We start from the raw sequence: 26,026 nt of genomic DNA on the forward strand, positions 1-26,026 counted from the left end.
ACCTTCTGCTACTTCCTACCCCACCACTCAAGTAAAAATGAAACCATCTTTCCATTCATGGGCATGGAGGAGGAGCAGCTGCTGGAACTGAAGGCGCCTGGACCTTTCACCAACAAGGTCCCTCCGCAAAGTCCTTGATGACATCTGCTGGTTTCTTGGCAGTGAGGCTTTCTATATCAACAGGTATCTCCAATATTACATGCACATCTAATTATGCACAATCCAGTGTAACTTACCAGCTTATAAAAGGCTTAACTGCTGAAGGCATGTGACTAACATATCAAATCCACATGTTCACTCTTGCCCCCAGTTTATAAGTAGTTGTGACAGATTTATTAAAAACAGAAAAGAGTAATATACTTCAGCTGTGTTTGACGCTGGCCAGATGATAGGAACTGCAATTGTGTTTTCAAGCTTTCACCTGTGCCTCTTTCCTAGGGAATAAAATCAATTCATGGACACTTTGAAGAAATTAAGAACACTTAATTTGTGCGGCAATTGTATGGCTGAAGGTGGCAGTTGTATAAATATGATTCAAAAGAGCCAGACTTCCAAGAAGAAGAAGTTGTTAAAACAGGACTTTGACTACATCAAAACCGGGGAGATTCTGTCAGCAATCCTATTAGTCCTAATACCTTCGCTAAGTGTTAGCACCCGGCTACCAGCGGCTGAAACGGACGAGACTCGGGAGAAGCAGAATAATGCAATCGGGTCTTGCTCGGGATAATCGACAGCAGCGGGGGAGTGGGAACGGTCGGCTTCCCTTCTTCCGAAACACCCGCTCGGATTCTTTCGCAATTAGTCACGCACTTCAACTAGACTGCGTGGGGTGGGAAAGGCTTAATGTGGATTCACTTCGCGCGCCTCGAACGGCAGTGGCAGATTTTTGTCTTCTTTCTAACTGAGGCGGGTGGATGAAGACAGGCGCTTTCTCTAAGGTCGCCCCCTACAGAGAAACGCCGGACACGGAGGTGGCCCCTCACTTGCCTTTGGGGGCTGGCCGCGGCTGCCTGTTATCGGCATGAGTTCCCGTGGGGCGGAGTTGGCGCTTCCAAGCCCCTGCCCTACCTCGGGGAAAGGGGCCAACCCAGCGCCGCGCTCTTCGCTTCCTGATTGACTTCAGCAGCATGGATGCGGGCTCTGGCCCCATTAGCCCCGCTCCCAGCCTTCAGGAAGGTTCTTTCGGTTGCCCCATTTGCCTAGACGCTCTGAGGGACCCGGTCACCACTCCTTGCGGCCACAACTTCTGCCTGGAGTGCATCGGGGCGCACAGGCATCGCCCCGGGGGCCTTACAGGAGCCGGAGAGCAAAGTGCCTCCCGCTGCCCCCTCTGCCAGGAACCCTTCCCAGCCGATCTCCCGCTCCGTAAGAACCACACCCTGGCGGAATTGTTGCAGCTCCGACAGCCCACGTCAAGCAGTGCGGGCCTGGCTATGGCGCCCGAAGAAGCCTCAGAGCCGCGCGCTCCTGGGAACGCCGATGCCCAGACCGAGGAGGTGCTCTGCGACTTCTGCACCGGTGGGGAGCGGGCTGAGGCGGCCAAGTCGTGCTTGGTGTGCTTGGCGTCCTTCTGCTCCCCTCATTTGCAGCCTCATCTGAAAAGTCCTGCTTTCCAAAGCCACCGGCTGGTTCCGCCGTTGCGGCACATCGAGGAGAATCTCTGTAAGTTGCACCTCAAGCCTTTGGAGAGCTTTTGTCGGACCGATCGCAGCTGCATCTGCCAGCTCTGCCGGGCCCAGGAGCATCGGAGCCACGAGGTGGTGGCCGTGGAGGTGGAGCGGGAGCACGTAGAGGTGGGTAGGGCGGTCGTCGAGGTACAAAGGGGCTCGTATGTGCGCTCTGATTCCACGGGAGCGACGGAGGGCGCAGCTGGAGTCGGGCTGGGCTGGAATTCCCCTAAGCTGCGATCACAACTTCCAGCCTCAGAATAAACGGAAACTTACTGGCGGCGTGAAATTTTTGCTGGACGTTTGTGATTTAGGAGCGGGGTTAGAAAAAAATCATAGACTGGAAACCCTGGGGTGGAGATGCGAGAATCCGCAGTGGCGAAGGACCGCAGAACCTGACTCAAAGTGTACCTAATCAAAGCCTATTTCCACTTTAAGGGCATGGGCTCGTTTAGCCAATGCGGAATGAAAGGGGGTTTGCACATGGTCAGAAACACACCTTTCAGCTTAATTGTTAAGAGAAGAAGCATTTAAGAATTATGTTTCACCTACCAAAGTTTAGGAATTTTGAGGAAGGCTATAGTTTACTCTGCGCCAGAGGATTCAGACGATCTTAGTGCTTAAGTTTCTAAAAAAAAAAGGGATGGGCTCGGAGCTGCTTGGGAACCTTCCCCTTGGATGTGGATTAAGAATTGGAAAGCATTCTGCTCTGTCTTGGAACCAAAAAGAATCCAGCTAGCCCTGAATGAAGCTGAGCCCTTCCCTTTGCTTTCCAGTTTGTATAAGTGTCTAGGGCTGACTGGACTGAGAGAGTCTCTTATCCAGTATAGAATAGGGTAGAACTAGATTTTCATACTTTGGGGTGGCAGAATCCTGCTTAATGCAGGCAGCAACTCAAAATTAAAGATCCCCTTCCTTCAACTTGCTGACTTCCAGTCATAATGGGACTAGAACCCCCAGAATTCCAAACCAACAAGAATGGAAATTCTGGGAGCAATTCCCACTCATATGCAGGGCTCCACATTAGGGAAGTATGGGTAACAAAATTGGCAAAGCTATGTCTTACCCAAGTAGGGGAGCCACAAGGCTGAAGAAAGTAAAAGAGGAAGAGAAGGGAGAAATCAAAGGACATTTTATATTTTTCGGGCTCACAGATAATCTGCTGGGACATAGGGCACCCCTGTTGCTGGGTGTGAGGCAACTGTAAATGGGAATGAATGAGAGCAACCGTCAACTTCATGAGAACCATAATTCCACTCTCTAATATTTCATTACAAAGGGATTCCTGGTTTGAAGGAAGACTATCAAGACTCTTGATAGTCATTGTATACATAACCTAAGAGAAGCAAGAGGTTTAGAAGTAAAAAGCAGGGCAGCCCTGGGGAATTACAGATCTGGGATGTTGAAAAGGACATAAGGAACATTTGGATATGCAGACATGCACCATAAAGGAGGTATACTCTCTCAAATTAGGAAAAATGGTTTTTTGTTTTTGGGGTGTTTTTAAATTTTGTTTTTCTAATTTGAAATTTTCATATATTGGTTAATACTTGATATTCAGGTCACATGCCTAAATAGTTCATAATTTTCCCTTTTCTGTTTTGCTTATTGCTGTTTATGTTTTTTGTTTTTGTTTACAGGGTTTTTGTAGTTATTTTTATTTCAATATTTTTTTAATAACTTGAAGTAAAATAAATAAAAGGGGTTACACTTTTATGGCAAGGTACAAACTCAACTAGAAGGTGTCAGATTTAAATCCTGGCATTGCCTGTAAAAGGAAAGTTGATTAGCCTAGCTGGGAAAGATTGGCTGCCAGAGGCCCTAGAGAGTAGTGTGAAGAGGCTGATCTCTGTATAAAGCAGCTCTGTAGATCTGCATGATCATATGAGTGGAACAACAAGGGCTATAGAACAAGGTCAAGGCACAGAGGTACAAAGAGGAAATAGGGCCAGAGGGCACGTGCAGAATGCATCTATGGACAACCTTAGCTAAACAGTCAGGACCTTACGGCCATATGCTGTGGAACACCATAGCCCCTGAGATTGGCTTGCCCCTGGCCCTGCTTGGCCTTTTGGAAAGTCCTTCTGCTTGGCATAGGGGTCAGGAGGTTAGTTGAGCCCATGACGTGGTCATTGGTTGGTTTCCTTGGTTGCCGTTTTCTGTTTGTTTTGGATTTTATTGTTTTATTATTTTGTATTAATACTTTACATTTGTTAGCTGCCTAGAGCTGCATTTGTGGGATGGGCAGCCATATAAATAGATTTAAATGAAAAATAAATGTCACCATGTCTGATAAAAGCTCTCCAAATGGGTTGGACTATAGCTCTCATCATCCCCCACCCTCCAGCATGATGACTGAGGATGGTGAGTTGTAATGCAACAGACTGGGAGGGCATCCGTCAAGGAATTCGGTTATGAAGGCACAGAGGAAGCATGATGGTTGGTGCAAGGAATGATGGAAGACTCCCTTGCCCATCTGTTTGCAGGAACTGCTGCCTGGTGTTGAAGTTGCAGTAGATTATCAGTGCATGACAACAGAGCACATTTGACCTAAATAGATGCTAGCGGTGTGGCCAGAGCTCATTATGAAAGGATGGGGTGGAATACAGCAAGGGGATTACAAAGAAAAATGTGTCCAAATGTTGTGGGCTACTGGGCTCACTTGGAATTTTGAGAATAGCATGGGTATCCATGTAAAATGGCCATGCAGGGAAAGGGAAGCTAATTCACAAAATAATTCCTATTGGGGACATAAATAGTTGCTCTATACTGCAAGTTATTCTTGCTTACCTTAGTTTTGTTCTTCAGCATATTTCCCCCCTGCCAAAAAAACCCTACACACTGAGGTGCAGTATTTTATTTTCTAAGAAAGGAACAAGGAATGTTTAGCTTTAAAAAATGGAAGGCTAAGGGAAGACATGATAACAGTCTTCCAGTGCACAAAAGGCTGTCACAGGGAAGAGGGGGTAGCTGTGTTCTCCATAGTGCCCAAGGATAGGACAGAACCAATGTCCAACCAGCCAACTGTTTACAAATAAAGATCCCAACTCGAAATGAGGAGGAGTTTCCTGACTTTGAGAGCTAGTAATCAGTGGAACAGTGTGCCTCCTAGAGTCATGGGATGGAGGTCCATCACTGGAGGTTTCCAAGCAAAGGTTGGACATCTGTTTGATTGGGATGGTCTGACTTGAGCAGGGGTTTGGACTCAAAGACCCCCAGGTCCCTTCCAACCCTATGCTGCTTTGAAAGCTTATGGGGCCTTTGGAGGGCCCAAAGGATTTATTGGGAATCAGTATGCTGCTGGAGACTTTTGCTTTGCAGTATGTGGGCTTCCCATTTTTAAATTAAAATGATTTTTTAAAATTTCTAGCAGGCACCAAAGGAGGCATAGGTGCCAGTGAACAACATGTTGGGGACTGCAGTCTTTGAGGATTTTTATCAGGTTATTCAGTTGCAGGAATATACCAAATCATTTTTGTTCAGGGCAAAAGCAACTGCACACTTACTTATATAGAAATATTCCCAGTTACCAAGCCTTGGCTTTGGCCCTGTGTAAGGTAGTTAATGATGGATGGGAAAGCCATGCTTGGGAGGGGAAATCCTTTGGCTCTTGGTTCTGAATTGCAGCCAGACAAGTACATGCAAAGGTTACAATGACTGGAACAAATTGCAAAAAATCTTGGGTGTAGTCAATTTTCTTCTGAAGTAAAACTTTGCACCATTATTTTCCATTTAAAATAGTGCTAAGTTTACTAACCTGTAAGGGAATCAAAATCTGGGTAGGAATCTGAGTAGACGTGCCTAAGATTGGGTTGTGAATGGATTTGTGAAGATATACATTGATTTATATGCATTAAACAAGTAACAATAAACAATTCCAAAACTGACGCAGCATAGAAAAGGAATGTTAAACATGGGAACCAGCCAACAGGTGTCAATCACAACCGGTCTAACGTTTTTTATTATGCTGCTAATTCCATTTGACTTTCCCCCAGTTGCTCAGATTGCTGAGAAATGAGCAACTCCCCACAGATTATGTTACAAATTCAACATGTTATAAAACATGTTGAATTTAAGTTTAGAGAAAAGGCATGCTGCTGGAAGGTTGCACTAAACTAGGGAAATAATACCCATTTTACACTCTCACATTTTGAATCAAATGCCTGTTTTATTAGAAAGTAGGTGATATTGCAAAAGAATATTCTGATGCAGAAAGAACTTGGTTAGGTGTAAAAGCTGTGGTTTCTAGAGAGGGAGTGGGGAAGAACTTCAAGAATCTAGAAGCAGCGTTAGAGAATTAGGTATTGCCTGAAAAGATTGGAATGTAAATGACAGCACTGAGCAACCTATGGATCAGAACAGTTTGAAAAGGAAGGACTTCCCAGGAGGTTACAGTTATAGAGTTTATCAGGGAGATGGACTGTCAGGGCTAGATTACCATCAGAACTGTAGTTTTTATATCCTGTTGGTATCTTCTTAGGCAATAATTAACAGTTTTCAGTTATTTTCAAGAACAAGTCACTGGAAGCAAGTTTAGATGATGGCCTGGGTCACGCAAGTTAAGGCACCCACCGTCAGGTTAGCTTAGCATGCTGTGAGAACCCAGCCATCAAATGACAGAGGCCCATGTGCACATCTGTCCTGAGAGTGTTTCTGAGGATACATTCTCCAGTACATCCTGGTTTCTCTGTGGTGGGGGATGGATTTGGTGAAGAACTGTCAGGAAGAGCAGGTGAAGATGATTTGACTCAAGGAAGTTGGAAGGAAAAAGCGAAGTTGACTTGTGGCATTAAGGCTGAATGGTTAGCCTTCTGCAGCCCTCTCTAGAAAGAATTATTTGGGGACCAGGAGAAGCCAGAAATCAGTGTTCCAAACCATCAATGGGATCTTTTTGTTCTACTAGTTGAACTTCACTTTGGTGGGTTCTGTCTGCCTCCCCAAACCATACACATGCAAGCAATCTATTTTGTTTGGATTTGGAAAAAAAGCAAAAACAAGGGGCAGGGAAGCTGCAGTGTGTAATTAATTCCATCTGGGGCTAACTGGGCCCAGCCTAGTTTGATAGCTTTGGGCTCAGTGTGATGACAGCAGGAGCTCATTCCTTCCCTTGTAGCGCTTTCCCACAGTGGCTCAGTCCAGCTCCTTTATTTCCGCTGGCTTCTTTCCCAGGTTCCGCTCCTTGCTCCGTTTGTCTTTCGGGTTCTGCTAATGTGTTATGTTTTTTCGGACACTCCCCTTCCCAGATGGCTCTGACTAAGCTGTCAGTTTCAGTTTAAGTCATTCTAGAGTAGGGTTACTTGGGAAATCCCATCTCCAAGCATTCTGTGGGCGTGCTGGGCCTCTGTGGAAGGACCGTTAAACTTGGAAAGGCTTTCAAGGAGTACTAAGCACTTGAATCAATTCATTAACAACGATGAAGCATTAGGTGTTGGCAACTCTTTCCCAATAGGCCACACCCAGGTTCCCTAACAGCCAGTGTGGTGTAGTGTAGTGGTTAAAGCATTAGACTAGGAGTGGGGAGACCCAGTTCTTAGTCCATCCTCAGCCACAGAAGCTAACTGGGTGATTTTGGGTCAGTCACACTCTCAGCCCAACCTACCTCATAAGGGAGGAGGAGGAGGAGGCGGCAACAATATGTATACTATACTGAGCTCCTGTACAAAAGGCAAGCTGTAAATCTGATAAATAAATATATTTTCAAGGGGTTGTATTGTACAGTACTGACAAGTTTCCATCACATCAGGGAACCTTGTCCACCTTGTTCAGGAGTGAACAGCTTTCCCAAAATTCAGGGCAGAACTTGCTCCCCTTCAGTTGCTTGGTGCAAAATATGACGACATGGAAAGGGAGGGGACATCACAGGAAGAGGTGAAGCAATATTTTTACCTATCATTGACATGTGGTTGTTTTCAAGGATGGGAATGGGATCTGAAGGCTGTAGACAATTGGCTGAAAACAGCAGATTTTCAGCAGTGTAATTTTGGCCATTTTGGGGTGTTGGGAGGGGTTAAGAGTAGAAATAGGAGTAGCCTCTTCCTGCAGTCTTCAGCCTTATCTTGGTAGGAGGAGGTCACATTTCCAAAAATTGGCATTTGGCTGTAGAGTGTCAGCATCATAAGCTCAAGATGCTGGGTGGACCCAGGTGGCCACCCCCTGATGTAGTTGGAAGGCATACTGAGATGGTAATACTCAAGATGCTTTTAATATTTGCACTATCTTTATACAGCATAATTGCAGATGCTTGAGAAGCGGAGTGATCTTTGAAAACTGGAAAGTAGCACTGCCTACAAATATTCTTAAGGTGTAATGAACCATTTAAAGTGCCTCAAGTATTGTGATATAATCTTTCACCAAGAAGCCCATATAGAGTATAGTGTGTTTTGAAGAACCAGAGAGTCTTCACTTTGGTCTTCTCTTCCAGCATCCTTGGAAGGCAAACATATTCCTGTATAGGGATGGAAACCACCCTAACTTTTATAGTGGAAACAGGCAGTCACTATAGATACACAGAGAAGAACATTTGCTTCATCACTGCCTTCTACTTTACTGGCTGCCCAGATGGGTTTGGTCCTCAGGCAGACTAGCTGGGTATGTCGGGAATTATGCTCCAAAAATGTAAGGACATGTTGGGGAAGGCTGTGATACTTAGAAAATCAACCAAAAGCTGTAAATATTTAGAGTTAAGTAGGCTGTGCATGCTTTTTGGGGGTGGGGGGAATAATCACATTTTTCTTAAATGTCACCAAGTTTCTTTTTTATAATAAGCAGGTTAATATAATAGCTGAGAGACTGCTGAAGGCAGTATCAGATGCCTCTGGGCGTCATTGTATTGGTGAAAAACGATCCGAGGGAGTGGTACTATGTCACAAATTGGGTCGGGCACAGCAAGGATGAGTAGTATTTTCCAGGGCCCAGAGTTTTTTTAGTTTGTTGGAAAGATTTAGGATTTTTCATTCTTTTTAAAAAACTATATTTAAAATCTTGATTTTACACTTCATTTCCACCTCAGATAGCAGGAACGTGCAAGAAGGCAGGCAGGCAGGCAGGGGGCAAAGGGGCGATGTGCCTAGTACTTCTGCTACAGACTGCCTGGCTCCCGTTGAGACAAGGACAAACAGGACTGGATTCTCAGGCTTTAGTGGAACCCAGGAGCCAGATAGTTGATTGTTCCTGAATAAGGAGGAACAGTAGTTCAGAATTAACAGAGTTAATTCTGAGAGTTAACTCTGGTTAACTCTCAAACACGGTGTGCTCTGTTGAAGTGCTGCCCTCTCAGAAGTGATTTCCCCTTGTTTCTGGCCCTCATATTTGTCTGATAATATGCTTATTTATATTCTCTGCATTCCTGATTCCATTTAGGTAAGGCCAACCAGCCAGGCTGGATTCTTCCAGCCACTAACTGAGTCCTGCCATAGGCAGTCTAATGCTCCAGTGGTACAGTGTTGTATATCTTTGGCATGTAGAAGTTCTTGGGCTCCATCATCCAGCAGCTCTAATTATAGAAACATGAGTTGCGATGCATGGAGAGACGTTGGCATGAGGCTACGAAAAGCCAATTCCTTTCATGGTAGGCATTACTGGGATAGGTGGACCAGTTTCTTAGTCAGAATAAAGCAGTCCTTTGTATTCTAGACCCCAATTCTTTTTCTAAGCCAAAGAGCCATAAATTGCCTCCAGCTCTGAAACCAAAGCAGTCTGCAGCTGATGAATGAAAAGGAACATGTCTATTAATTACTTTCTCGCGGGAATAAAATGTTATCGCTCCTGGTGGAAGGGAGGAGGCAGAGGTCTTCCTGTTTGGCAAAAATAGATTGCTTTTGGCTCAGTATCAGAGATGATTACACTTGAAAAGGCTTAACTAAGTTGTCTTAGTTTAAAGATAAACCTGAAATAGCATTGGTAGTTTATGTGTGAGTCAGGATCCACATATAGTACATAAACAGAACATAAAAGTAGTTCTGCAAAATACTTCCCTAATAGAATTGCTACCTGCTCAGCCACCCACAGCAGGTGGCAGCACCCAGCTGACCCTGGCTGATGTTGAAAAAGTAAAGCAGGGACAGACTGGTTAGGATTTGGATGGGAAATCACCAGGAAATCCCAGGACTGAACAGAAAATCCTAGAAGAAGACAATGGCAAGACACTTCCCTATTGTTTCCAGGAAAAGCAGGATTTAGTCTGATCCCCAGGGCATCCCTATCTCCATGCAAGGCCAGTATCAAGCAGACATGACCATTTTTTCCCTGTGCTATTTAATGATAGGAGCAAAATATTTTCTATATTGCTAGCACATATCACTAAGGAGCACATGTTCACCAATCTGGGAAACAGTTATGTTTTCAGAATCTGTTTAAGAAAAGGGCAGACTGGGGTACTTTACCATTTAATCTCTTTCTTTTCCTCTCCTGGCTTTGTTTTAAGAGATTGGTGGGTTATTATGGCATCAGCAGATAAGCTCTCTTCCTACCACACTAATTTCCTTGCTTTGTGATGGGAAAGAGGGTGTTGATTTATTCTGCCCTGGTTCTTGCTCGATAATGCAACAATGGTTCCTCTCAGGGCAGCCCTCTCAGTCTGGTCTATCTCAGTCCAGGTCTGGTCTTTATCTCAATCCAGCACATGGTCTCCTGGAGTTTGAGGGGTCTGACAACAGCATTTTGTTCCTTTCAGCAAAGTTCCAATCAGAATGTAACAAATGCTGGGTGATTAAGAAGGAGAAAACTTAGCTTCGTTTACAGGCCTTCTAGAGAGAAGACTGTTGCTTTTGCACAAGTAATTCATGACTATCATGATTTCAGATCAAACCAACTCCATGTGTTTTGAGTTGCTCACCAGGCAAAGGGTTTGTTTTATATTTGTAATAGTTAAAGACAAAATAAGTAAGACTGAGGAAGAGAGCTTAAGAGCAGTTGGTTGCATGTATAAGCAAAAATAGGGATTTTAGGGTTAGAAGAGGATGACACACAGTGGGAAATCGCCTGACCCCTGACTGCATTTTGCACTTCCAGATAAATGATTTATTTCAGTCTTTAGAGAAACAGGACAATTGTAAAATATGTATGTGCAGTTGTGATGGTTTTAATGCTTTTTACTGTACGTGAAAGTTGAGATTCTGATTCTCTCCCCTTTTTTTTCCTACCTGAAAGGCCCAGAGGCCAAAAATCCTGAACAACACTGAAAATCAGCTGGATGAACTGGGAGTTGCAATAGCACAGATGAAGAGGATGGTGGACCTCATCAAAGTATTTCACCATTTTTATTTTATCCCCAGTAAAAAGCAAAATGTTGAACTCTCGTCTGAAACCTTTCCTTTCCACAGACTTTCCTCCCATTATTGTCTGTTGTCAAGAGGTAACAAACATAGGCCATCCTTCTTCAAATATAGGGCATCCTTCCCCTCAGGAAGTGGGCAAGTACCAGGATGCTAGAGACCACAGTCCCAACATATCTGGAAAATCTAATCAAGGAAAGCTGTTTTCAAGAAATGTCCATTTAGGGATTATATGTCTATTCTATCATTGCCTGGGTTAACTAGTTTGTGTACATATAAAGAACAAATATGAGTGGCACAGAGTGGTAGGCAGCAGTATTGCAACCGAAAACTCTCCCCACGACCCGAGTTCGATCCCAGCGGAAGCTGGATTCTCTGTCGGGTAGCCGGCTCAGGTCGACTCAACCTTCCATCCTTCCGAGGTCGGTAAAATGAGCACCCAGCTTGCTGGGGAAGGTGACGACTGGGGAAGGCAATGGCAAACCACCCCGCTATAGTCAGCCAAGAAAATGTCGCAAAAGTGGCGTCCCCCCAAAGGATCAGCCATGACTTGGTGCTTCCACAGGGGACCTTTCACCTTTCAAAGAACAAATATACTGTTCCACAATTTCTTATGGAAATATATGTTTCCTGAGAACTAAATTACAAATGCAACAGAATCACATGAGGTTTCTTTCTTTGAATAGCAGACAGTTACAGCATTTAATGTTTGATCCCTAGAGCTGGGACCACATATTCATAGAAAAGAAGTACTGTAGGGCAAGGTTAAAGTTCATGGATAATCTTCATGATAACCTGCTTTTCCACACATTGGGAAAAAGCTTCCTTATTTTATGAAATGTACTGAGGGTTGGATGTGATTCCTTAAAGATTGCAAAACTTACCAATTTGGGAATGGAATGTTCCTGACAATTCCAGAACATTCCATTCCCATATGGTTAGGTTTTGCACTTTCGTGGTATTTCTAGAACAGCCATGGTGGTTTTTTTTACTTCTCCCAGTTTCTTAGCCATAGTTAAGAGATGGGGAGTACTCTCTTATACCTCTTTTCTCTTTTCAGCATTTACATTCCACCTTAATGCTAGTTTTTCCACAGCAATGTGATTGGCCTGCAAAGGGAAGGGAGCAGTGAATTGAATTAGGAAAAATGATTAAGATAAGGATGGAAAAGCAGCATGTGAGCCTGAAGGACAAGGAAAGAAATGAGACACATAAGACCTCAACTGTTTTCAGCGTGCCAAGAGATACAGCCCTAAATGCATTTTTAGAAAACTTTTTTTAAGGAGCAACTTTTATTAAATTTGTAGGGAGACACAGCTTATGTTTTTCTTCTCCAGCACAGTTCTCATGAAATCCCCCATAGTTTTAGGGAAAATGTCTCCTTGCTCCAATAGGTATCTTTCTAAGAGCCAAGAGTGGATAGATGGTGGGTGGGGCAGCAAAATAGCTGGATTTCAACTGCTTGTCCCTCCCCTTTGCTTTTTTCCCACCTGGGAAATAAAGTGCCCTCATTCCCACCTGCACAAACTTCCCCAAATGAACCAAAACCACGCCACTAAAATTTGGGGGTTTTGCCATAATTTTGGACTGATTAGGAGGCTGAGTAAGGGTAGGAAGCTTTCTGTTCCCATTCCTGTCTTTAACCTGCTCGAAAGCCCTAAAAACAATCCCCAAATCTTCAACCCTGCTCTTTCCTGGTTCATTACAATACTAGTGGAAAGCCTTCTGGAGCCTTCAGCAAACTGGAAAGCTGAGTTACTGCTCCTGACCCATTACAAGTAGCCCAACCTGAGTGTAGAGTTGGGAAGGAAGGGTTAAACTGCCTGTCGATTGCCTCCTCTCCACATATTTGCTAGTAATAAAAAACAATATTCTTTCTTACGATGGGTTCCATACCATGTTCCCGTAGGCTACTTCTTAAATGTGGGTTTCAAATGACATACGATTTGTTCTTATTCAGGAAAGAGGCTTGGTTTGTTCACATTTGGGGCAATGATAATATGACAAAGGACTTCTGTTGGTACAAAGCCACCTTTGTTTTTAAGGCTACTGCTCAGAAGGAGAGGGAAAAAGTCAGCAGTCTCTTTGCCGAGGCCACCAAGGTCCTGGTGACCTTTAAGAAGGAAGTCCTTGACTTCATTGAGGTTGACGAAAGAGCCATGCTGAGCGGGGCAGAGGAGGAGCTGCAGCGCAGAGAAGAGCGACATGCCCTGCTGATGGAACACAAGCGGAACCTGGAGAAAGTCCCTAGCATGGATACCATCACTTTCCTGCAGGTGCGCTCCAGGAATTATTCTTGTAGATGATCCACTTGCCAGCAGTGAGGCAGTATAGGCTTCATTGCATCCTTTCTTCACCTGGGCAAGACTAGGAGACTAGGAGTACCCCAGATGCAGCAGCTCTCCCTGGAGAAGGGCAGCGATAACTCAGGAGCTCCTGCTTGAGAGCCATCTCCATACACACATCTGTTTGCACAGCCCATGTTCAGATGGGCACTTCCAAATCTGTTTGGTGGGCACCTTAAAAGCCCAATGTATGAAGTAGCCTCTGGGTGTCCCCATCATTATAGACACAGGGCAATCTGAGCAGCCAGAAGAAAAAGATCAGAGCCACTGCCAGCAGCAGCAGCAGCAGCAGCTGTGTGCAGTGGTCTTTAATATGAAGGGCTAGTGGAAAAAGAGGCTGTGCTTGATAGTTTCTGTCTACCAGGGGGTGGTTCCATATGAGTAGATGAGTGTGCTTATGCATTTGGGTACGTTTTTCTTTTACAGTATTGCCCCACCACTTGTCTGCTTCTCATTAATCTAAGATCACATGTTCATTCTCATCAAGATCTCTTCCAGGAAACGTTTCCTCATTTGTTTCACTATTGGAGGCAGAGGGACCTTATTGGGAGAAGGCTCCATGTGCTGTTCCAGATGAAGACCCAGGAACAGAGTGTGCCAGCAGTTACAGCCAGTAGAGCTGTTTGCACCCCTTCTGCCCCCCACCCCATTCCCTGCCATATCGGCTTCTGCATTGTGATTTTGAGCCATAAATGCTAGTGGCTTGAGAAGAGCTGTTGTATGTCTGTTGAACAGACCTTACAGTCAATCAACTGCTGCAACTTTGTTTGTTTGTTTTCTTGGCCAGGAATTCCAGGCACTGAAAATAGCAGCTGAGGAAAAAAAAATTGCATGTACAAACTTCCCCAGGGAGTTGAGTTTTATCAAATCCAGTCAGGCCGTGTTTGCTGTGAAGGAACTGCTGGGGAATATTTGCAAGAACCAGTGGGACCAACTGTCGGGGAAGGGCGAGAACGGACCCTTTCTTCACGGGATGTCAGAAGGTTTGTAATGGAGGAAACCCTTTCCTTGTGTTCCACACTGAGGCTTAGACAGAATTCTTGGCAGCTCCCAAGAGTTGCCCTGCAGCTTAAGTACAAGATCTTTAAGGCTGCAGAGATCTCAGAAGCTCTTTGCCAGCAGTGGAGCCCAGGATCCATTGACTGAATTCATCCATTAAGCTAAGCCACAGTATGGTTTGTCCAGCTTGGCTTAGTTCATTGGGCTTGCCTATCTAATTTGTGTCTTATTCAGCAAACTATGATTAAGTATTCATGATTTGGGGCAAGATGTCAATTCTGTCATAATCTACATGTAAGTCTAAAATCCTAGAAGCTCTGGCAACCTTTGCCACAGTGAGATTCTTGCTTCTTTCCTTTCATGCCACTTCTCAGGGTCTAGATAGCTTTTGTATTTCTCCCTTCCTCGATTTTTTTCTCAAAATACCTAATCCTTTCTCTTGTGCAACTGTGGCATGCTGCCTTGTGCAAACTTTGCTTTATATGGTAAACCATTCTCTAGAGTTTTGGTAACTCTTTATTTTAGAATTTAGATGGGGGAGGACATTCAAATCCAGCGGGTGCCATTTATATCTCCAAGTCCCCTGTGGCACTTTAGGAGGGGCACAAAAAACACTTTTGACTTAGCATTTGTGATTAGCAGATGACAATGAAATGCCAGCCCTTCCAAGGAGAAAAGCACAATAAGCACCATCTAAAAGTGCTGCAAAGAGGTGCAGCTGGACAGAATTTGCAAGACAGGAAGAGTCTAATTGGTCTTAGTTATTTGGGCTCTGAATGGCACTCAGAAGTTTCCAGAATGACTCAAATATATAAAGAGGCAACAAACAGCCATCACTAGGTGTGGTTACTGGTGGTTTGGGAAGCACACCCAAAGCCGGTATCCTTGAAATAAAACAGAAACCTTTTTTTCTTGATAGTCTTTCCTTTCCAGGCTCCTATCCTGCCAGATTCAGAGCTCATGTTGTTGGTTCAGTCGAAAATGAAGACTGTTGGCTCATTTCTAACTTTGAACTCCCAGTTGTTCGTGTTTTCTCTGTGCTGCTGCATAAAACATCATCACATCCCCCCCATTCCATTTAGCTAGAACCGCTCTTTGTAGCCAAGACCATCTTTCCCATATATGATTACGCTGCTCCCCCCTCCAGTATTTCCCAAAGAAACCATCACAGTAGGAATGTCTTTACCTTCCTGCTCAGGACCAGCACCTCCCACGTGGCTAGGGGTGAGAACCCTTGCCATCAACCCAGGCAGCGCCTGCCCTGTTGAGGGCAGACAAAAAGGACTTGTTAGATGTTCAGCCGGTCCCTCCTCAAGTTTGAACAAGTTATCGTTTCCTCCATCTGTTATCAATGCCTGAAAAATCCACTTAGCAAGGATGCACAACTAAGTCCCATTTTAGACCATAACCTTTTTTGCTCACCAAACTTAAAACTTTGAAGGTGATTTGCAGTCATCTTGCTTCTGCCAGCTCAGAAACACTGAGAACAAGGGATGAAAATCACTGCCTTTACCTGAGCTGCTGTAGGTGCTCACCCACAGTCCACAGAGAAGGAAAGTAAAACAAAACAGTTGCGTTCCTCTCCCCACCCATCCATATTCCTACATCATGTCTTGTACATCTGTTTGATCATATGCAAAACAAAAATCAAAATGGGTTTTATGAAAAATTATCATCACTTTTCCCGTTGAGAGATCTGCTCGGGCCAGAAAGCAGGAGGCCGAGTGAGGCCATTGTTTCTGCAAATGGTGAAACAGCCTCCACAGAGGCGGTGTCAGCCCTTTGATGTAGGCCCGGTCAGGAAACAGCACCACAAGAAATAATATAACTCAACACTTCTGTATTGATAGAGGCTACAATAACAGAGCCTTGAAAGCCTGATGCTTCTCATCCCCTCCCCCTTACACCAAAGAGTCAAGGTCTTAAAGTTTTTTCTCACATCTTTCCCAGGCTAAGTTCGTGTTGTCCCAACACTTGCCACATATCTTATTCAAGATATTTCCATACTCCTCTATACCCTCCCATTCTCAAAAAAAAAAAAAAAAACGGACTAGCATGGCAATTCTTTTAGCTACCAGAGACAATGTAGGATCACAGCAGCATAAAGTGCAAATGCTATATATGGAGATTTTCCCATAAATAAATTACCTCCAGAGCAGGCGTGTCCAGCCCATGGCCCGTGGGCCGCATGCAGCCCTGAACAGCTAGTAATGTGGCCCCCCCAAATCATAAACTTTTAACATTATTTTGCTGTCTTTTTCGTGACTTGATCGCACGGTGCTCAAGCGCAGACTGCATAGGTAGAAACAATGGAACACTGTGTAGGGGAGGGGGCAATGCAGTGCTAACACCGCCGCCCGCTATGCATGTCAGCTTGTGGCGACTTGGTGTTATATATAATATTTCAACCTACCTACACGTGTTCTGTGACAACAGGCATTTATTATTATTATTATTATTATTATTAAGTAGACACGTACCTTTTCTTATTTGATTATTAAATTTTGCTTTGTTTATTTGCCTACCTAACAATTTAAGATGGGCTTGTTGTGTTATTTCTTAAAAAATATATTTATTCCTAAATAAATTTATTCCGGCATGGCTTCAACATCATTTCAACAGAAAACAGGACCCAAAAAAGAAAAGAAAAAAAGAAAAATCGTGGATGAAGGAAGGGTATTCAGCGAAAAATGGACAGATGAGTACTTTTTTGTCGAGACAAATACTAAGGCACTATGCTTAATTTGTAGGGAAAATGTGTCAGTTTTCAAAGACTACAATTTGAAAAGGCATTATACGGAAAAACAGGCTGCCAAATTTGAAGCATATCAAGGAATTTGTCATAAAGACAAATTAGCGGAACTGAAAAAAAAGTCTGTCGTCTCAACAAGTTTTTTTTAAAGTCACAATTCAAAAGGACTCTATTATAAAAGCTAGTTATTTGGTAGCAAATCTGATTGCAAAAAAATCAAAACCATTTACCAATGGTGAGTTTATTAAGCAATGTATGGAAAGTATGGCAGATATAATTTGTCCTGATAAAAAATGCGATTTTTCTAAAATCAGTTCGTCTCACCAGACTATAGCCAGGCAAATTGAAGAAACAGGAAAATCTATCGAAAGAGGTTTGAAGAGTAAAGCTGCTAATTTCAAATTTTATGCTTTGGCGATGGATGAAAGTACTGCTGCTACAGATACAGCTCAACTTGCCATTTTTATTAGAGGTATTGATAACGAATATAATGTCACTGAAGAAATGGCTTCTTTGGTGCCATTAAAAGACACAACTAAATCTCTTGATTTGTATGAAGCAGTAAAAATGACATTCAAGCGATTTTCTTTAACCACTGTCAACATGTCCGGTATATCTACTGATGGTGCCCCGGCGATGGTTGGTAAAAGTGAGGGACTTACAAAATCGATAGAAGATGATGCAAGTGCCGCCAGCAACTCACGTTTGATGAAGTATCACTGCATTCTACATCAAGAAAATTTATGCGCAAAAGCTTTAAAAATGGATAATGTCATGCAAATTGTCATCAAAGCAGTGAATTTCATAAGGGCCAAGAGACTGAATCATTGCCAATTCTGGGAGTTCCTTAAAAGGAACAGGATGCTGATTATGGGGACATCATTTACTTTTCTGAAGTACGGTGGCTAAGTTGGGGTAAAATGCTGAAAGGATTTTATGATTTGCGAAATGAAATCAAGTCGTTTATGGAATCAAAAAGAAAATTTGTGCCAGAACTTTAAGGTGAAAAATGGCTCACAGATTTAGCATTTTTGGTGGATTCGACTGCTCAATTAAATGAGTTAAACATGCATCTTCAAGGTGAAAACCAACTTACCATGCAGTGTTTCAAACCATAACAGCATTTGAAATGAAACTTAAAGTATGGCAAGCTCAAGTTATGGAAAATAATTTTATACATTTTAATGTGTTGGCTGAACAGAGTCCCGTGAACAATGAGAAATATGCAGACTTGCTTTTTGGTTTGATACAAGAATTTGAGAACAGGTTTCAAGATTTCCAGAAAAATCATCAATATTTTGGTATGTTTTCGACTCCATTTTCAGTTGACATAACTACATTACCCCCGAATTTTCAAATGGAATGCATAGAGCTGCAATCAGACATTCAACTCAAAAAAAAAATTGATCATGTCTCTCTACTGGACTTTCATAAGACCTGTCTTCCCAGAGAAAAATATCCCTCGCTTCACAATCACGCCTTATTCATGACATCGCTTTTTGGCAGCACGTACATTTGTGAGCAACTATTTTCAAGGATGAAGCACACGAAGATTAGAATTAGAATTTCTGACGAGCACCTTGAGAACTCACTGAGAATTGCAACCACTTTCATCGAACCGGACACTGATGCATTAGTTTCACAAAAACCATGCCAAATATCCCACTAGTTCTATGTTGCCCTCTTTTTAAAAATTTTATAATAAAAATACTTTTTAAAAATGAAGTTTTATTACTTACATACATTAACCGTATTATATATTTTATGTGTGGCCCAAGACAATTCCTCTTCACTCAATGTGGCCCAAGGAAGCCAAAAAGGTTGGACACCCATGCTCTAGAGCTTCCTGATTCCCCTAAACTCATGGTAGTGACCAGCAGAGTTCTTTAAAAACTGGCTCCACCACGTCTGCTCAGTCCAAAAAAGTTGTGCATTCGGTACAGAAAGACACAAGTACTTGCAGGATCAGGGAAAATTTGCCCACCTCAAGTAATCTACAAACAGAATTCTCTGCTGGCCTCTCTCTCTCTAGTATGTGGGTTATATAGAGTTTGCAGTACACCGGTGGTCCTTGCTTAACGACCACAATTGAGACCGGAATTTTGGTTGCTAAGCAAAGTGGTCATTAAGTGAATCCGACCTGATTTTATGACCTTTTTTGAGGCGGTCATTAAATGAACCATGTGGTCATTAAGCGAATTGTGTTCCCCATCAATTTTGCTTGTCAGAAGCCAGCCAGGAAGGTCAAAAATGGTGATCACTTGACCACAGGATGCTGTGATGGTCATAAATGCAAACCAGTTGCACTTCTGGTGGGGACATGGCGGACTAAGCAGCTGTGCCCGTGGGCAGAACTGACAACATGGCAGTTTTTTCGGGCTCAGGCAGGTTTTCCTGAAGCCCAGGGGTGTTCTCTGGATGAAGGAAAACACCAGGAATCACCCCATCTGCCCTCCAGACAGCTGCTTGCAGCCAGAAGATCGCAAACAGCGTTTCACATTGGACTTGTAAGAGCTAGCTGGGAGGCTGGGATGTCACCATTTTCCAGGCTGCGCTGTAGCCTTAAAGGGACATTAAGACCATTTCTAATTCACCAAATTTATATATTTTTTTAAGTATGCATACCCTAAGAGAGGCTTTCTACAGCAAGGAGAAGTGGACTCTCTTGGTGCTGATTGTTATTTTTGGAATTACTTTTTTAAAAAATTCTTAAGTTTTGGAATTCGTTTCCCTTCCAAATATAAAGGAGGATTGAGAGTAAATAATTGTCTTCCTGTTATTATTTTGGTATTAAATTTGAAGATATTAGCATTTTCCTACACGTTGAATTGGCTGGTTTAAACCTTCAGCTTTCTGTTTCTACTTTCCCTTGGGAACTGTCTGTTTATCTCACTTTCACTTTGTATAAACATATTTTGGAACATTTTCGTATCTTCGACTTTTGCTGGTTAAGCTCCTAGGGGGTGCCATAATCTACTCCGTGAGTCATGGAGGATTTTAAACAGATATTTTCTGACTCCTATCAAGTTTTTATGCAAGGCAATCAGGACATTGTGGAAAATACGAGTTTTAAAATGTGTCATCTGGTTGGGATGTAGTGGATGAAACTGAGGAATTCAACAGTGGTAGAAATGTTTCTTCTAAGAATGAGCTTGGGATTTCTGTTGAGATGCTGGATGAAGATTGAATAGTGGAGTTGGAGAAATTCAACAGAGAGAGGGATCTGCAAGCAATAAGTAAAACTGACTTTTTGATGAAATGTTACGAAAAAGAAGGTTTCATTATGGGAGGTTTTCTGAAGTGAAGTTGGAATTTTTGAGGGGGGCAGTTGGGCTGTTTGATTTTTTCAAGAGAAAAGCTCTGCACATTGTGGACATAATGCTTTGGTTTATTTTGAAGTGGGATAAGGGTTGAAGAATGTTCATCTGGATTGCTTTTAGGGTTTGACTGATGTTATTTGTTTTTAAGGATATGGATTAAGATTATTAGGGTATAAAATGTTTATTCGGATGGTTTTAAGAATCTGATTTAAGGTCATTGTTCAAATTGCTTTTCTTTTTTGGGTTTATTAAGATTAAGATGATTAAAACTGTTGTATTATTTAGTATAATGGCAGACAATGTATGTGCTTTTTAGTTTGAATTTTATTATAGTAGACAGAAATGTATAGAATAGTAATAGGAAGGAAATAATTAAATAAGTCTTATTATTGATTGTTTAGGAGGTTTATAGGAATTTTTTCTTTATTTTAATATAAGGAGAGGAAGTAACTGTACTTAGAGATTTTATAATATGCTAAAGGGGAATGATTTATAGAAATAGTGAGATTTTGGTTTAATATAGAGTAAGTGATTAATTATAGAAAATTTCTGTATATCCTTGTTAAAAGTCAGAAATCACATCTTTCTGTAATGTAAAAAAAAATTCTTTTGTGTTTTCACACCTTTTTAGTTTTTCATCTCTTTTTGTAGTGTTTTCTTTTTTTGTAGCTTTTATCTTTCTCTTTAAACTTAATAAAATTCATAATAATATTAAAAAATGCAAACCAGTTACCAAGCGCCCAAATTGTGATCACATGACTGCAGGGACGCTGTGACAGTCATTAAGTATGAGCACTGGTTGTAAGTCAGGTTTTTCAGCACGGTTGTAAGTCTGAACCATCACTAAATGAATGGTCATTAAGTGAGGACTACCTGTATTTTCAAGTAGCAGCTTTTTCTGGGTGGCTAGCAAGCCATTACCTGGTCCCCCATTGTTAGACTTTGGATCTTACAGTCATATCACGTGCAATTGTTCTCTTCTGAGGTATTATCAGCTTAAAAATGTTTAATGCAGCAGACCATTTTTAAGCCTATATGTTCTGTGAATATTACAGAATGTAAGGCGTAAGAAGATGTGCCCCCATCTGGCTGGATGCCAGCATGCTTTCGTCTAAAATCAGACAGAAGATACTGCTTTGGGACAAAGGGCCTCTTCAGGGTGATGATATTTTCAGTTCAGTCTGGGATTTGACAGTATTCACTGACAACAAATTCCTCTCTTCACAGTGACAGTTGAGCCCCAGGTTTCAGAAAGGAGCATCAACCCCGCCTGTTTGGAATCACGATATTATTTTCTCAAATGTAAGGCCATTCTGTTTTCTGTATTCTTCTCAGTTTTCATGCCTTTTTTGTTAGCCAGTGGATCGTCTTTAAAACATCATACATAACTGTAAGTGGAGGTGTCTACAGAGGTATATCTTTATTCTCATTTTGGCACTTTACTGTTTGTATAATGTTTAAAGGTATGGTTTTTTAATTGTTACCAAGTTTTGTTTTACTTGCTGATTTTTAGTGTAAACCACTTTGAGATGTCTAAAACAGGAAGTTCGGTATGTATTTTAAATAAATAACCAGCATTTTAAAATAAAGCCCCTCTTGCCACTCTGAAAATCCAAATATTGCCCATATATATGATAGTCCTTGCCATCTTGCTTCAATATTCTTCACACTGAAGTTCTCACTCCTTCCCAAATGTTAAGTACGGCCTCCTAAACATTTCTCATCCCTTCAGTAAACCAAGATTAATCAAGCCATGGTTTAGTAAAAGGTACAAACCACAGTCCCTGCTTTTTTTTGGGGGGGGTGCCATGCCAAAATAAAAACTGTTCGTGCCATGCACCTTCCTTGCTTATTGTTTTCTTGCTTTTCGTATTTCTGCTTTTGCACAGTTGCATTCATCATTGACTTGGACAGTGATACTGCTGACAAGTTCATCCAGCTCTTTGGAACCAAGGGGGCTAAGCGTGTGCTCAGCCCCATCGCTTACCCTGAGAGCTCAACCAGGTTCATCAACTGTGAGCAAGTGCTGGGCGAGAACCTAATGAATCGTGGCAACTATTACTGGGAAGTGGAGATCATAGATGGCTGGGTGAGCATTGGGGTCATCACTGAAAATTTCAACCCTCAGGAGTCTTATGACCGGGGCCGCCTAGGCAGGAATGAGACGTCCTGCTGTCTGCAGTGGAATGGGCAGAACTATGTCGCCTGGTTTGGTGGATTTGACTGTGTTATACAGCAGCCGTTCTTTCATACTATTGGGGTGTACTTGGAGTATTCAGAGAAGGTGCTGACGTTCTATGGAGTCAAGGATTCCAAGATGACTTGCCTCCAGCAGTTCAAAGTGGCTCGCTTCAAAAAGGGACATTTTGACCCTTTCCAGAATAAGATCAACCACCAGTTTCCAGCCCTGTTTGTACACAACCTCAAGCCCGCCTTTTTCCTTGAAAGTGTAGATGCTCACATGCAGCTCGGGCCTTTGAAGAAGGACTGTGTTTCAGTACTTAAGCGGCGATAATTTGGTCAGGGTCTGACCAAGAATACAGAATTTGACAAGTAGGATGATGGTGACATCTCCTCTGGACCACTGTGTGATCTTTCTGGGTTAGGGTTGAAGAATTAATCATACTTGCTACTGCTCCTTTTTAATTACTTGATAAGTATCTTAAAAGTTTAAAGCAGCACTTTCCAGCAAAGCCTTTTCTTCTCTTGGACATATTAGGGCTTATCTACAAAGGGCTTGCTCTAGAGCAAACGACTTACCTCCATTTCATCTAATGAGTCGCTGTATAAACCACTGGTATCTCCAGAGGCTGTGCGCTGTTTCACAAGGGATACATGGATCAGTCATCAACAATACCATGAAAACCCATCAGCATAATAGACAGCGGGCAGGAAAAATGTTACCGTTGATCAAAAATGTTATATGCTGAAGGCTATCACTTGTTTTTAAATGTCGCTAGGTGAATACTGCTCTTCCACTGCATTTAAAAAAACAATAACTATGGAGATAGCAGTGGTGTCAGCCACTACTGTCTGTCATGTCACAGCAAATGGGATATATGAACAAATATGTTTAGCTTTGCATTACAATAGCAAGAAAAGTAGCATGGGGCTGTAGGGCGCTTTAGTTGGTTCTCAGTCAGCTTAAATCTAAATTCCAATCTATATAATAGAGATATAACCTTGAAATTAAATGGAGCACCTCTGGCTGGTGCCAGTCCCACTAGGTAGACCAGATCAGGAAATGAACTCCACAGGAAGGGTAAAACTTTTATTGAGATTGGCTATAATAACTGAGTCTTGCAAGTCAGTCTGTACTGTACTTCCTCCTCCTCCTCCTCCTTATAGTTCAGTGAATTAGGGAGGCATCTGCCTGAACCACTTCCAAATGTTATCTCATTGTTCTGGACTTAAAAACTGTTCTGGCCCCTTTTGTCTAGGCAGCAGTTCCTGCATATTTCCATCAAGGTCACATTGCATATTCTCTGCCCTGTGTTTTAATGGTATATGGGCCTGTTTACTAATGTTGGATTAAGAAGTGCTACAAGGTAAACTGGGTTGTAGATCTGAATATGATCGTTTCAAGAGATGAGCACTTGCACAAGAGAATAGAACATTTCAATATTGGGTTGCAAGTCTCCCTTTCCATAGAGTGTCTTACAGGCACAGAAGTATTATAAAAGTGGAAAATCAGTGGCTCTCTGGATGTTCAACTACAGTTGACTGGCTGGGCCTGATGGAAGTTGAAGCATATCAACCTCTGGAGGACTGCAGGTTTCCTACTCCTGTGATACATTCTGCTTTTCTCAGCTGGAGTCTTAGGGGCTTTTGAATACAGATCCATGGAAGTAACATGGAAGAAAGAACATCAGTTAAGGTGAAGAATAGGGATTGATCTTCTATGTGTAGCAAGGATATGTAACTGTATAAAATCAATCCTTTACAAATATACAGCTAAGAGGACACTGCAAACATTTATAAATTTATCATAATTTAGCCTTGCTGATAGAACCCAGGAGTGGTGAGGAAATTCAATGTCTGATCTAGCTGCTGTTGCATATAATAATAATAATGTGATTTCAAGTTAACCTATGAAGAGACCCTAGTTTTTCTTTAGGCCTTGGCATTTTTTTACAGGTAGTCCTTGAGTTACGACCATTCATTCAGCAACCGAAGTTATGACAGTGCTGGATGAAGGGATTTAACAACCAGTACTTGAAGTTCCAGTTGTTGAAGCACCCCTGTGGTCACATGAACAAAATTCAGGTGCCTGGCATCCAGCTTGCGCTTACGACCAGTTGCAGCATCCCATGATCATGTGATCGCCATTTGCGACCTTCCCTGCCAGCTTCCCCCAAGCAAAGTCAATGGGAAGCTGGCAAGGAAGGTCGCAAGTTGCTAGGGTAAGTCTCCCCCCTTGCCTTTCTTTGCTTGTATGTACCATACCCTCTTTCCCAGGCCACCCTGTGCTTGCACACATGTACGCATTCTGCACCCTTTCCATAGCCTCCCTGTGATCACACACATGCACACACCCCACACCCTTTTTCCATGGTCTCCCTGTGATTGCACACACGCATGCACATATCCCACACCCTCTTTCCTTGGCCTCCCCATAATCACACACAGGTACCAGACACCCCATTTCCACAGCCTCCCTGAAGACACCCTGCGCCCTTTCCTCAGCCTCCCTGCCATCACACATATGTACATACCCTGCGCCCTCTTTCCACAGCCTCCCTCAATCACACCCACCCCTCTTTCCTCAGCTTCCTTGCGCTCACTTGCACGAACACACACCCTGCCCTATTTCCTTGGCCTCCCTGCAATCATGCATTCCATACCCTCTTTCCACAGTCTCCCTGCGATCACACATATGCATGCACCCTGCACCCTCTTTCCCCAGCCTCTTTGCAGTTGCATGCACCCCATGCCCTCATTCTCTGGCCATTCTGAGCTTGCACTGCACTGAGCACCCACTCCCCCAACTCACACACGGCCTGCCCCACCCCCCCATGGCATACCCATGCTCCTTACCTGTGACTCCCTCCACTTCCCGCTTAACAACCCACATGTCTTGGGATATGACAACAACTGGGCTGCCTAGATTGCCATTGCTAGGGAATGCGGTCATGTGACATCATACTTTATGACTGCATCATTTAGCGACAGCAGTTCTGGTCCCAATTGCAGTCATAACTTGACTACCTGTAATTTGTTTTGTTTAGAATGGGATTGACAGTTGAGTTCAAATAAACTGTCCATTGGATTTGTTTCATTCTCAAATATAATAAGACTACCAGCGTTTGTAATGTAAATTAGGACTGAAGAAGAATAAATTTTAGTTTAGAGACGGAATTGATTTTTTACAACCACAGGATAATTTTGTTCGTTGAAGAAGATAATGGAATTACTCTAATGCTAGCCCACTTCATTAATTCCATGATCTCAAGATTACATTGTCTACAAGAGTATTCTGCAGTATTAGTACATTATTTGTCTCCAAAACTTGTTTTGTTTACAAAATAAATTCTATTATATCCTGTACCCAGGGTGAAAGTATAGTAGATCTGATTAATTATGAGATAAATTTAATGAGATCACTTTTCTTTGCTGCTGGTCCTTCCTTAAATATTCCTACCTTTCATTAAAAAAATTTTTGAGGTCCTTA

At 42.6% G+C, this 26,026-nt stretch overlaps 1 protein-coding gene across 1 annotated transcript; it reads left to right on the top strand.

The window, feature by feature from the left end:
* The first annotated feature begins 647 nt into the window (after positions 1 to 647).
* Positions 648 to 26,026, top strand: TRIM47 (tripartite motif containing 47). The gene is made up of 6 exons (XM_063293062.1): positions 648 to 1,793; positions 10,815 to 10,910; positions 12,985 to 13,215; positions 14,072 to 14,267; positions 21,583 to 21,657; positions 22,245 to 26,026. Exons 1-6 carry the CDS (start codon positions 1,128 to 1,130, stop codon positions 22,868 to 22,870), a joined length of 1,890 nt encoding a protein of 629 aa, XP_063149132.1. The 5' UTR covers positions 648 to 1,127; the 3' UTR covers positions 22,871 to 26,026.

The sequence above is a fragment of the Candoia aspera genome, chromosome 2, assembly GCF_035149785.1.
Source record: "Candoia aspera isolate rCanAsp1 chromosome 2, rCanAsp1.hap2, whole genome shotgun sequence".
Classification (NCBI taxonomy): domain Eukaryota; kingdom Metazoa; phylum Chordata; class Lepidosauria; order Squamata; family Boidae; genus Candoia; species Candoia aspera.